Below are 12,861 nucleotides of genomic sequence, written 5' to 3' on the forward strand. Positions count from 1 at the left end.
GAACCTTGTATTTCTATAAAACGCATAGAAATTATTGACTTTATCGGCACTTGGTTCCTGATGGCATTAAACTGTATCTGTCTGGCAATTCTGTTCATTTGTCTTTGGTAAACATATGGGTTGAATATAATACTTTTGTTTAAAACCATGAGTCACGAGTAGAATACCATGTTTCCATTTTTTTTGAATTAGTTAAATGGGAATAACATTATGTTTTGCTGTATTGTCATTTATGTTGCTGCCTCTTATTGATTCATATTCTGTTCTTGTTTTCCTGGGTTAGGAAGTTAGGCCAGTTCTGTGTACAGAATTATCTTAGTTCCATTTCTCCGTCCCTTACATTAAGACCACAGAAGCATATCAAGGCTCCCAAACAGAGATGCTTTAAAAATCCAAAAGTGTTATAAATAAATATAAAAGCACCAGAAATATTACATGTCCCCTGAGGTTTGGCACAGACTTTTAGAACAACCAACCAACCAAACTTCATTTGTTTCAAGTTAGTTTTGCATAGTGCATCTCTGCTAAGACCCTCCCCCACCTGGCGGGTGCCCCTTCCAGGTTCCCACGGGGACCCCTGATGTGTCTCTTACTCCTGCGCACGGTTTATGACGCTGCTTTTGTCTCTCACTCATCCGCAGAGCCCGGCGTCTGCACGGTGTTCGGAGACCCCCACTACAACACTTTTGACGGACGCACATTTAACTTTCAGGGGACGTGTCAGTACGTTTTGACGAAAGACTGCTCCTCCCCCGCCTCGCCCTTTCAGGTGCTGGTGAAGAACGACGCACGCAGGACCCGCTCCTTCTCCTGGACCAAGTCGGTGGAGCTGGTGCTGGGCGCCAGCACCGTCAGCCTCCAGCAGCACCTGAGCGTGCGCTGGAACGGCTCGCGCATCGCGCTGCCCTGCCGGGCGCCGCACTTTCACGTCGACCTGGATGGCTATCTCTTGAAAGTGACGACCAAAGCAGGTGGGCTTCGCGAAGCACGGGGCGTCTGTGTCCCTCTGGCTCTTCTCTCCACCTCACCAACCCGCACAGCAGCGGCAGCACCTGAGCCTTTAGGACCTGGGGTTCCTTCCCATAGGAAAACCCCGAAGCAGAGAAGCTTCGCAACTGCAGGCAGGTGTTGCCTCACCGCCATTCACTGGGGCTTTGGAGGGAGATCTCCAAGACGCCCCCAGATAGCTGGAGAAATTTGCACATCCCAGAGCCTCGCAATCCGACGCCAGTCCCGCCAGCCTTGCAATCTGCGGACACCCAATGCCTTTCCATCCTCCTTCCAAAAATAGCAGTTGTTCTATCCAAATAACCTCTTTCTCATGTTTTGTTGCTAAATTGAGGCCACTGATGGCCAGCTTGGAATCGTCAGTGTCGCTCCCAGCTCGGCCGGTGATGTGCAGTTTCACATCTGTGAGAGTGTTTCCTTGTTTACATCTGCCAGGAAGGGGAGGGGGGGACCCTCAAAAGTCAACCACAGATGCGTGTGGGTGTGCAGATGGGAGTGCCGAGGCCGGGCTATGTGACCAGCCGTCCCGTCCATTCTTTTTTTTTTTTTTTTTTTAATTTATTTATTGAAATTAGTTTCAAGTATACAGTACATTGGTTAGACATTTATATTGTTGATAAAATGATCCCCCCAATTGCCCCCTCCCTCCCCTGGCCCTCCACTTAGCCATCATATTAATGCTGACTGCATTTCCTCTGCTGTGCTCTCTAGCCCCGTGACCAATTATCAACTACTAATTTGCACTCTTTTAACCCGTCACCCCATGCTCCTAGCCCCCCCTCCCCTCTGTTGGTCACCAAATTGTCCATTATATTTGTGAGTCTGTTTTTGATTAATTTGTTCTTTTTGTTCCTTAGATTTCGCATAGAAGTGAATTCATATGGTATTTATCATTCTCTGTCTGACTTATTTCACTCTTCATAATACCCTCTAGGTCCATCCATGTCGTTGCAAATGGTAGGATTTCATTTTTTTAATGGCTGAGTAATATTCCATTGTATATATGAACCATAATTTCTTTATCCAATCGTCTGTTGATGGGCTTTTAGGTTGCTTCCATATCTTGGCTATTGTAAATTGTGCTGCCATGAATACTGGAGAGCACAGATCTGGTCCTGTCCATTCTTGACGCTGGGGAAGGATGCCCTTCGAGTTGATGGTTAGAACCATTGGCTCCAGCTGGATGACACAGGATACTTGCTCTGAAAGCACTTCCCCTGACCTTGGGTACGTGGAGCTGACCCCCAGGACCCTTTCTCAGCATCCTGTGTTGCCCGAGGCCCACTGGACTCTGTATTTCCACTCCACGGGAGCAGATATATTCTCCCTCCACTATGGTTGCTGGCTTACTCCAGTGGTTCAACGAGGAGCAATTTTTTGTCTGTGAGGTGCTACCTAAAAGAGGGACCTTAGAAACAGAATTCAATTCTTCAGTATTAGCCCCAAAGAGTGAATTCAACTCATTTATACATTTGATTGTATCATCTATGGTTCCTTCCATGCTACCTTTGGCTAGTGCATATGGTTTGCCAGTTGGATATTGAACTGCCTGGTTTCCTGGCCTTTGCTCTTTCTTTAAGGATGATACTTGAGGAGATCAGCATATTTCTTGCTTTTGGCATTGATGAGAATTTAACAATGTAAAAGCATCAATTGGGTTCTAGTTCTTTTAGATGATACGGATCGAAAAGGGAAATAGAGCGGGCACTTTTGAGGGACTATTCTCTACTCTACCTTCAGAACCCTGTTAATTGTTTCAATTCAAGCCAAATATATATTTGATAAATTGATTGCAGCCTGTGCAAAGGAGCCAAGGAGAAGCCCAGGGAGCTTTTATTTAGAGACTATCACATGGTTTTAATGAGAGAATGTTAAATATGTTAATATGTTGCAATATTCTACGAAGGCAGGAAGATTCCCATTCCTGACTTCGAATACGGCACATGTGAAAAGCTGTGATCGTTCAGCTTTAGAGGGATTAGTCCTGTTCAGAAAATTCTGACACCTGCTGTCGTATGCAAATGGCAGGCCACTCTGCAGATATAGGGAACAGTTTGTGGCTCCCTTGTAAATTGTGCACAAGATGACACATTATTAACAGCACTAATTAGAAACACCTCGCCTATCTGTTTGCAATCCAGCTGAGCACAGTGGATTCTACTGATATGCAAATTATTAGTCAACCACAGCCCAATTCTCAAAAGGATAAGAGATACTCAAAGATTGCTAAAAGTCTCCAAAGTTTGATACCGTTCCTCTCGCAGCTGGCAATACCTCCTGGGATAAGTGTGCTCTTTGTTGGGATTCCACATTGTAAAAATGAGCAAAAGAAAGACACCGCTGAGGAAATAATAATGCATCATTCGTACCATAATTAGATAGTGAAGTTAACTCTTCTAGGCCTTGAACTTAGTTTTACAATTTCATTTATTTTTCCATCTCTTTTATCGTGATGCAAGTAATTTATGTGGCGCCCTTAATACTCAGCGGAACAATTTCCTGCAGCCTGGGAAGCACAGAAGCTTTCTGCTTCTTAGGGAAGAATCTTAGTCCTCTGGGCACTGAACTTGCTTTGAGATTATCCTCTGCATAAAACAACTCCATTTCCAGACAATCGTCTTTTTCACTCCCGTCTACCCATCTCAGCCTGCGCTACCCCTGAGGGATAGTTTCTTTTCGCACTTATTGATTGTCTAGTTAAAATATCACAGTATATCTTTTGAGTGTTCTTCTTCCATAGGTTTTTGTTTTTGTTTTTTTTTTTTAAATTTCATAAACTCATATGATCAAAGCCTACTTTCTTCAGAATAACAGCTTAAATCAAGCTTGTGGCTGGAGGATGGGAAATGGGGAGGAACGTCTTTGCTCTTGTGGTTTATGGACTCAGCACTCCACGACAGAATTGTCTGGCAGAGGAGCACAGGTGGCCGTGTCGCTGGGGGGGATTAGGTGGGAGCTGCTTACCAGATAACAACTGGGGTGGTACAGAGGGCACAGAGCAAAGCTTAGTAACTTGAGAAAGCACCGCCCACCCCCAGAAATCTCCCCACCCAACTCTCGGCACTTAACGAATAATTTAAAAATATTTCCTTTCTGCCATCTGTTCGCTTCATCAACTCTACCTGGAAGGTAGAGTCCACCTGAAAGGCATTAACACGTAGGAGTGTGGCTGTTTATTTTATTTTTGGTAAAGTTTGACATTTGATGAACCTGGAAAATATATATTTCTCTCTCTTCTTTTGTGTATAATCTGAACAGAAAACCATCCATTTTTAAGCATCGCTACAGGGTACCTATTGATTTTGTACCTCCTTTCCCCTTTAAGCGGACAGCAGCAAAAGCAACAATAACAACTAAAAAATAAAACAAAGCAAAACAAATAAAAGCAATCACAAAATAAAACAACAACAACACATACTCTCCTCGCCCCAAGAAAAAGCCCCAAACTAGTGGTCTAGCACCAGGTCACACATTTGAAGGGTGAAGAACAAGTTAGCAAAACATCCACTGGTGAGAAGGGAAATTTGGAAGACCCTTCCTTCACACAGCGGAAGGAATGTGGCTGCTGCTCACATCCCCAGATGTGACATGTGCTTTGGCTTTAGCCTTCCGACTCTGCCAGTTATTTCTACCCAGTTTCCCATGCAGAGAGTCGGGAAACTCATTCCAGCTGCAGAGGAGACTACCCCCAGCATACGCTTCCATCTCATTTTCGTTTCAGAAGATCCCTGCTTAAAATATCTTTTGGAGGAGCAATTTTTTCAATTACAACTTATTCGTTTTTTTTTTTTTTTTGCCTTTTACTACTGTAATGTACTTTTCATGGATTTTACTCACCAAAAGGGTGAAAATCATAAAAACACATATGTACATGATACAACAATAAACAAAGGCATGTGTAGACAAATACTTTGTCCCTTCAGAATATAAAGCCTAGCATTGGCCCATGAAAATCCTCTTAATATAATAATAACAAAGATAAGAGGAGGAAAAGGGAGTGGATTATAAATTATTCTCTTATTTTGGAAATTATGTTTTCTGAAGAGCTATCTAGAATTTTAAGAAGAGTATACTAAGAACACGGTGGGTCTGTATCTTCTTAATCATGCGTGAACCACCAGTCCACTGCAAAACAAAACAAAACAAAACAAAACAAAACAAAACAAAACAAAACAAAACAAAACAAAACAAAACACAGTGATTGGCTTGTTCACTGTGGGTTGAATGCCCAGGAACTCAGTTGCCCAAAGTCTCAGATTTATTATATCATTGTCAGTAATGATGTTGGCGCTCCTTTGGATGGAAATTCTCAACTTTTGTGGCACTTGGAAGAATATTTGCCTGCTGTCTAGGAAAGAGATTTGTAGTTTGGAAAATTTTGCCACATGGAAAAATCTTTGGAATTATACTGTAAAAGTTAAGAGTGTTGGATGAAATTGATTTTCTCCCCTCATTTCTCTTGCTGGGCAGCTGCCTGACTACAGGCTTATGAGGTCAAGTTTCTTCTATACCTTAGAGAGTGTATTACAAATCTTATTATAGGTTGCTTGTCTCTTTTCAAAATTGTTATTTCAATGTCTTAACTAGCACGAAATTCTCAATTTCCTTAGCTTCACAGATTCGATATATCAATTTGCAGGGTAATTCGTTCATTGAGAAAGTCTATACTGTGTGCCAGATAATGTGTTGAACGATGGGGTATAAAGAAATACGAATCATTTGATACGACAGTGTGGCCGTCTGAGTTGACAGCTGTCTTCTCACAGATCTACATGGGAAGTCAGCCCAGCAGGTGGATATTCTAGCGGTGTGTCCTTTCTCTAATGACCTTGTCCCATCACTAGCTTCCCTTCATCAATCGTTCCCAAGGGAGACTTTCTTATGATTTTCTCTCTTGTTTCTTTAGCTGACTCTATTTAATTGCTTTTTCGAACCCAGTTTCTTATCTCAACCAGGAAGGCTTCCCGACACTTTGCCTTGGACTGAGAATACTTGTATTTCTTTCATTTACCATACAGCCATACAGTGATTTCCATATGGACCTTTCTGTTTCCTTCTTGAGAAATCTAATTTTAGACCACTGGTTTATTTTACCAATAACTCTCCCTAACACATACCTGTAACTCTTTCTTGTGGCAGTTGCGTGGCCAGCCTTCTTTCCTCTTGGATCATATCCTGACGTAGGGAATATTGGCTTTAGAGTCTTACTTCTGGGCATTTCTTATTGATCTTAGAGCACTCTAATGTTGCCTTATGCCAATTTTACATCCAAGCGAAATCCATTCTCTCCTCTACCCCATCCTTTCCTATACTACCTTGTTCCCCAACTTCTAAGCATCTTCTGAACATTTGCTCATCAGCCTAATCCTGATCCTTCAAGAACAAAGGCAGAGTCTTCCAGGAGGAGAGTCATGTTCCTCCTGCCAGAGGCTCAGAATTGGCTACACGAAAGACTAGTTTTTGTCACAAACCCAAAAGGGTAAGATTAAAAAACATCCATGGGAGATTTTCTCTTTTTTGTGTGTGTTAAAAAGAGCCCTTTTCTGTGGGTTGTCACTTAGGAGATAGTGACAGTGAGTATGGAGAAGTCCTAGGGCAGATGTACACATCGACCCTGCAGATTTCTCTCAGTGTTCATGCCCCAGCTGGCTCTTTCGCATTTACTGGTTCCTAGTTCACCCATTCGCTGGGGGCTCAGACATTGCCAAGGTGGGACCAGGGGTCAGCAAGAAACACTTCTAACACATTCTTGAGACAAAGAGAAACCGAGTAACAGAGCTTGTTATTTACTTTGGGTCGAACCTCAAAAAGCTTTTTGTTAAGGCCTTTTCTTTCCCTTATGAACAGTGTCTTCATACACAATATCGTGATGGGTACAAAAACATTTATCCTTGATCTTCTAGTCAGACTGATCTGTGCGTATGAGAGGATAACCTGGCTGTCCTGCCTGTGACAGCATAATCCGGCTGTTCTATGTGACACATTCAGTGGGGTCATTGTTTGGAGTGGCTCTTAGCAGCCTTGGGCCAGAGTTTCTGGACAGATATGAATGTGCTCAGAAAAACACTATGATGTTTTAGATGGTCAATTCAGCAAACCAAGAGGGGCCTACGTTCCATCCCTTCCAGAGTGAAGATCGTGTCCTTGGTGAACAGGACTGTTCTGTCCTGATTCTAGTTAGCATGGGAGGAATTTTTGCGTATGGCCTGGAAGCCTCCAGTGTCTCCAATGCTAAAGCTTCTGATCAGCTCAGGGATGGAGGCTACAAAGGTTCAAAGGGTTTTACAATAACTCAACCCTAGGAAACTGATTAAACAGCCATCCATGTCTCAGAGATGACTGTAAAATAATGAGAGACCAGACGTTTTCATTTATATGAGCATTTCTGTTGAGGATGTATTCAGAAGCTATATATATTTATTGCTTTAATACAGTCACAATAGCAAATAATTTGGAAACTTTCATTTGATATTTGGTATAATCATATGGGGGGATTTTAGGATAAAGAAAAAACTACATTAAAAACTGTCACCTTTGTTATCGTTCTATTCCCACATTAGAGTAATCATTGCATAAGTGAAAGAATGATTTGGACCAACATAATTACTCTAGAAAAGGGCAAAAAATATATACCCTAGGGTAAGATGGTCAATGAGTATTTATAAGTCAAACTAGGGTACATACGACTTCATTATAAGAGCAAACTTTATACAGTTTAAAAGTTCTAAGTCCCAACAAATAAGTGATTCATGTAATGTCACACAACATTCACTATGGCAAGAATGAAAGGTGACCAGGAATTCGGATAGGCCCTTGGTGTTCCTTGTTAAGAGGACAGTCATATGTGCTTTGTGAGGAGGTACACGCTTGGGAATTATTATTGGATTCGGGAGTGGTTGATCCCCTTTTCCTCTCCTTTTCCTCTAGGTTTGGAAATATCCTGGGATGGAGACAGTTTTGTAGAAGTCATGGCTGCCCCCCATCTCAAGGGCAAACTCTGTGGTCTCTGTGGCAACTATAATGGACATAAGCGTGATGACTTAATTGGCGGAGATGGAAACTTCAAGTTTGATGTGGATGACTTTGCCGAGTCCTGGAGGGTGGAGTCCAATGAGTTCTGCAACAGACCCCAGAGAAAACCAGTGCCTGAACTGTGTCAAGGGACAGTGAAGGTAAAGCTTCGAGCCCATCGTGAATGCCAGAAACTCAAATCCTGGGAGTTTCAGACCTGCCACTCCACTGTGGACTATGCTACTTTCTACCGGTAAGTGCAGGGTTCTGGGGTTGGGTTACAGACCGAGGATAGACTCGACTTTGAAACAGAGTGAATCGAATCTCTTGGTATATAAAACAAGGCCTCTCAAAGTACAGGGTAAATGTACCCATGTCTTTCTGTTCAGCAGCTGATCCCGTCTTGAGTCAGTCCCAGCATATATTTCAAATCAGGAAATTTCAGGGAGTATTTCAGAGTGATATCCTTTAGGTGATTCTATCTTTAAGGGCCTGCAGATTCTTTGGAAAACTGGTGATACCTCAGGACTTTACCAGCTTGACTCTAAGAGTGGTGAGTGCTTCCCAGATTCTGGCCGAAAACCCGGTGGTATAGTACAGAGTTGAGATTTCCGGTTCACTGTGGCCACCTGTGGATGTTTAAGTGCACTGGGTTAGCCTAGGCCTGAGGAAGAGTTCTGGTCGACCTCGTCATCTAGACCAAAGCAGATCTGCACGTGGAAAACAAGGCAGTGGAGTGAGGATTCCTTGAATCTTGGCCAACAATGAAGCTTTGTGTCCAGAGTCAGAGGAAAGAGGAGTTAGAACTTGAGGGTGGAGGGAAGGTCTCTAAGAGTGGAGAGTCTGTAACCTGCTCTGATTAACCACCCGCTCCACACAAAGCAACTGGTTACCAGGAGACTTGGATTTGACATACAAAGGAGGTCGCATTTATGAGTTTGTACTTCCACTTACTACACAATTACATGGGTTCAAGGGCTATGACTTTAACTGCCACTGGTGTGGGAGGAAGCGTGAGATGAACACAGCCCAAAAGGCCTTAAGCGATTTGCCTGTGCCTCTTAAAATGAGCAAACGCCTGTGGTCTGAAGCCACAGAGAAGTTATTTTTACTCTTTAATTGCCACCAGTATATTTTCCCTAGTTCTCATTAAATGTGATCTTTTTATTATTATTATTATTTGATCTTTGGACATAAAAGATAAAGTTATGTAAAGGCAGCTCAAAGTGGGGTGGAAAAAGGACTATTCCTGTGATCACAAATCCCTGAATATGCCTCCATCTGCTAAACCATTTGGCTCCAACACATACGTTTAGCTCTTTCAATCCATTTTCCTGTTGGAATTTGAATCCTGTAGGTTCCCCTCTTTCTCCTCCCTGTGCCACTCCCTAAACTGACCCCACCCTTTGTCTGTTGAAATTGAAAGATTTTAATGTAAGACTTCGGAGTAAGGTAAACACCTGGACAGGCAAAATGGGTTTTATTTGGAATCCAAATGCCCACCACTCGAAGGTCTGATGAGAAGCAGTAGAGCATAGCAATTAAGAACTTTGTGGTCTCTCAAGGCGAAAAGTCCAGCCCAGCTCTACAGCCTCGAACAATTATTTAAGCCCTAAAACCTTAGTTTTCTAATCTGTAAAATCGGGATAGCAAAAGAAGCTACCATGAAGAGTTGTCATCGGATTCAGTGAGATTATGAATGTGAATGCATATGCTCGACCCACCCGGTGCCCACACAGAGTAAGTGCTTGATAGTTGTTGGCTGCTGTCATTTCTTCAGCTGTTAATTAAGTGATTAACAAGTGTAAGGCCCCTTTTGTAAGCTCCCCTACCCCGGCTGCAAATTCCATTTGGGCCTTTCTCTGGCTAAAATAGAATGGAAAGCCTATGCTTCTCCCAGGCACCCAGCAGTCTATACTTTTGGTTTTTATCCCATTTCAAAGGAATGTGTTGAAAACAGAAGTTGGAGAGCAGGCCTGCAGAGATCAATCCTTTTTTCTGCAAATTCCTTTTTCTTTTCCCTTTGGTGATTTATTTTGTATTATGATCCCTGGACTGCAAGCAGGAATATGATGAGCACCCTGGCAGGAGTCATGAGAAACAGCTTTGACAGGAACAGGGAGAACTGGAATTGCTAGGTGACCAGGCAGACGCTTGCCTTCTGCCTTTGAAAGTTGCTATAGCAGCTCACTGGGCATCACTTGTTTGTGTAAGGGGCTAGGCGCATCAAATTTGGGGAGCTTATGAAAATGCTCTTGGGATATTCGTGAATTCAGGTTGGAGGGCGAGATGTGGGGGCAGGCGAGCTTGTGGTTTGCCGTGTGTGGTGGAGTGGCAGAGCACCGGTCAGCCGTTTCTTCCTGGAAGAGGCAGGAATGTGTTGAAAACAATTCTCAGGAGGGTGGAGATAGACAATCCTGCCTGTCAGATGCCCTGAAGATGCTCTCACTCCCCAACCAAGAAGGGCATCTTCATGGGTTTTCAAGTGAGGGTGGCCAAGGTTGGGTAGATCCTGGATTTCTGCTTTTCTGCCAAGCACACGTGTCAAAAGCAAGACAATAACAAGGTCAGCATGGAAAGGTAATTCTGTTCTCAGGGGCCCTGCAGCAATGACTGAACCTTAGGGAGGCTTTAGGAAGCAATGGACCGAGAACATGTTGGGCGATACCAAGCTGAACCTAATCTCCACTCTGCCACATTCTAGCTGAGTGGCCCCGGTAGCCACTGAGTGGCCCTGGCAGCTGGCTTAGTGGCCCCGGTAGCCAGCCGTGTGGCCCTGGCAGCTAGCTGAGTTTCAGATTCTTTACCTGAAGAATAAGTATGACAGTAACTTCCTGGTAGGTGAGATTGCTCCTCCAAGAACTGAGGTCAATGGGTAGTAATGTCACCGTGTGTTGTTGGCCTGTGTCCCTTCCTCTCTACAGAGAATCCGGTCCCTGGCTCAGCTACTTATCTTTCTGGTTGTTGATATTTTCTCCCTCTTGCATCATGGAGAACTGACTAGATAGATTCTCACTGATAAATCTGTGGAACGATTTAAAGCTGAACCATTTCTCTTCCATGACACTGTGTGAGATAGTGTAAATGAAGACTGCATTGCCATCCTTTAAAAAAATTTTGTCATTTTTGCTTTATAAGAATAATATATGTTCACGGTGCAACATTTAAGTAATGTTGAAAAGAATAAAGAAGAAAATAGCCATCACACGACATTCCATACATGTAAATTTTTGCCTGTATATTTTATGTCATGGGTGGAATTTCTAAAATGAACCTGAAAGCAGTTGTGACAATGACTTTTTATGAGTCATGACAGGACTAAGAGATCTGCCGTGATATCATAGATGGTCATACACATGAACTGTATATGAATTTGATCCCTTGCATTTCCCCTTCATCTCCCCCCCCCAAAAAAAACTGTATTTCCCTTTAAGAACAAAGAATAATGTCTCATAATATACAAATTCAACTTTTCAAGCACCACCGTGTTTGTAACATAGACAAGAGAAAAAGCAAAGAAGATATTTTTCTGAGGAAATGTTACCTCTTTGTGTTTCCTTAACCATAAGACAAATTTCACAGAGCAAATTCTATTAGAAATATGACATAGTTCTTTTTATAAGGTCAAAAGAATAATTCTGATTTCTCTGAATTAAAGTTTACTTTTCAGATGTCTAGAATTTAAGACTCTTATTTTATTTTTGTTTTTTACTCAGTTCAATATTTTTAATAGTAAACCGTCCATTGTCTAAAAACTGGAAAGACTTTGTAAACGAATAAGAAATGACTACGCATGAGTCAGGACTTTTTTTTTCCCTCTTTTGTGAAACTTTTTAAGCTTTGCTAATTTTTTCTTCCCAAATTAGTTTCACTGACCATGGCCTCATTTGGCATAAAAGTAATATTTAAGGTCTTTGCAATCAGCAGAATTTGGTTTAGTTAACTAATTGAATATGATTGGGCACAAAATAATTTAATTATGAATCATATTAAAATTTTAACTGGCTACGCTGTTAGTGTGTGTTAAGCCCTCAAGTTGTTAATTGACTTGTCCTTAAATCAGACAATTCTCTTTAATACATATATATATATGTATATATATTTGCATTTTTCTTCACCGATGTGTTATATATATATATATTAACACCGATGTGTGTGTGTGTGTGTGTGTATATATATATTTGCATTTTTCTTCACCGATGTGTTATGGAAAAATTCTGATGGAGTAGTAGTATGGCGTGGAAAATTAACGTGAAATCTTTTAAATTGCACTTGGATTCAAGCGTATACTCTCTCCTGAGGGGGAGGCGTTGAGTGTGTTCACGCCCCTTTCCCATTTCTTACTTTCACGCTCCTCTCTCAGCCTCATGTTACCGTCTCTATCTGTGTCACCATTGCCAACAGGAAAATCCAGGAGAAGTGGGCGGGCCCCACCACATCCGCTCCCTTGAGATTTCAGCAGCCAGTATCGAATCCACGCCCCACTGCTGACTTAGGCCACACTGACCAGACCAGCTTTGGGCAGCTTGGGGACAGAGAGAGGCAGGAGATGGGCCCCGCTGTGTGGAACAAAGCGGAGAAAGAGAAGACCTCATGTATTTTGGGCTGGTGTATGAAACGCCAGCAGTGGGCTTGTCCCCTAACTCAGATCCATATCCTAAATGAAGTAGTCGCATGTAAGTGTAACCTTACCAGCAAAGCAGGACTCTTAAGTCAGGACGGGCACACGTTTTAGAGAAGTCTGAACATGCAGAAAATGCATGCGAAGTGCGGTGAAGCCCAGGCACTTGGACAGACCCCCACTGTCCCGAACCAGGGCGTAACTCACCGGAGCAAAACGCT

At 42.6% G+C, this 12,861-nt stretch overlaps 1 protein-coding gene across 6 annotated transcripts in view; it reads left to right on the forward strand.

Annotated features, from left to right (window-relative positions):
* The window catches only part of BMPER (BMP binding endothelial regulator), a 219,466-nt gene that overhangs the window by 145,233 nt on the left and 61,372 nt on the right, over window positions 1-12,861 (forward strand). For 5 of the 6 annotated variants that reach the window (XM_006912119.3, XM_015589541.2, XM_015589540.2 and 2 more), the window contains 2 exons: window positions 642-971; window positions 7,936-8,272. In XM_006912119.3, coding sequence (XP_006912181.2) covers window positions 642-971; window positions 7,936-8,272 — 667 coding nt within the window. The remainder of the gene's footprint in view (window positions 1-641; window positions 972-7,935; window positions 8,273-12,861) is intronic. The other variant, XM_015589542.2, reaches the window with a different exon arrangement.

Source organism: Pteropus alecto, unplaced genomic scaffold (assembly GCF_000325575.1).
Source record: "Pteropus alecto unplaced genomic scaffold, ASM32557v1 scaffold21, whole genome shotgun sequence".
NCBI lineage: Eukaryota > Metazoa > Chordata > Mammalia > Chiroptera > Pteropodidae > Pteropus > Pteropus alecto.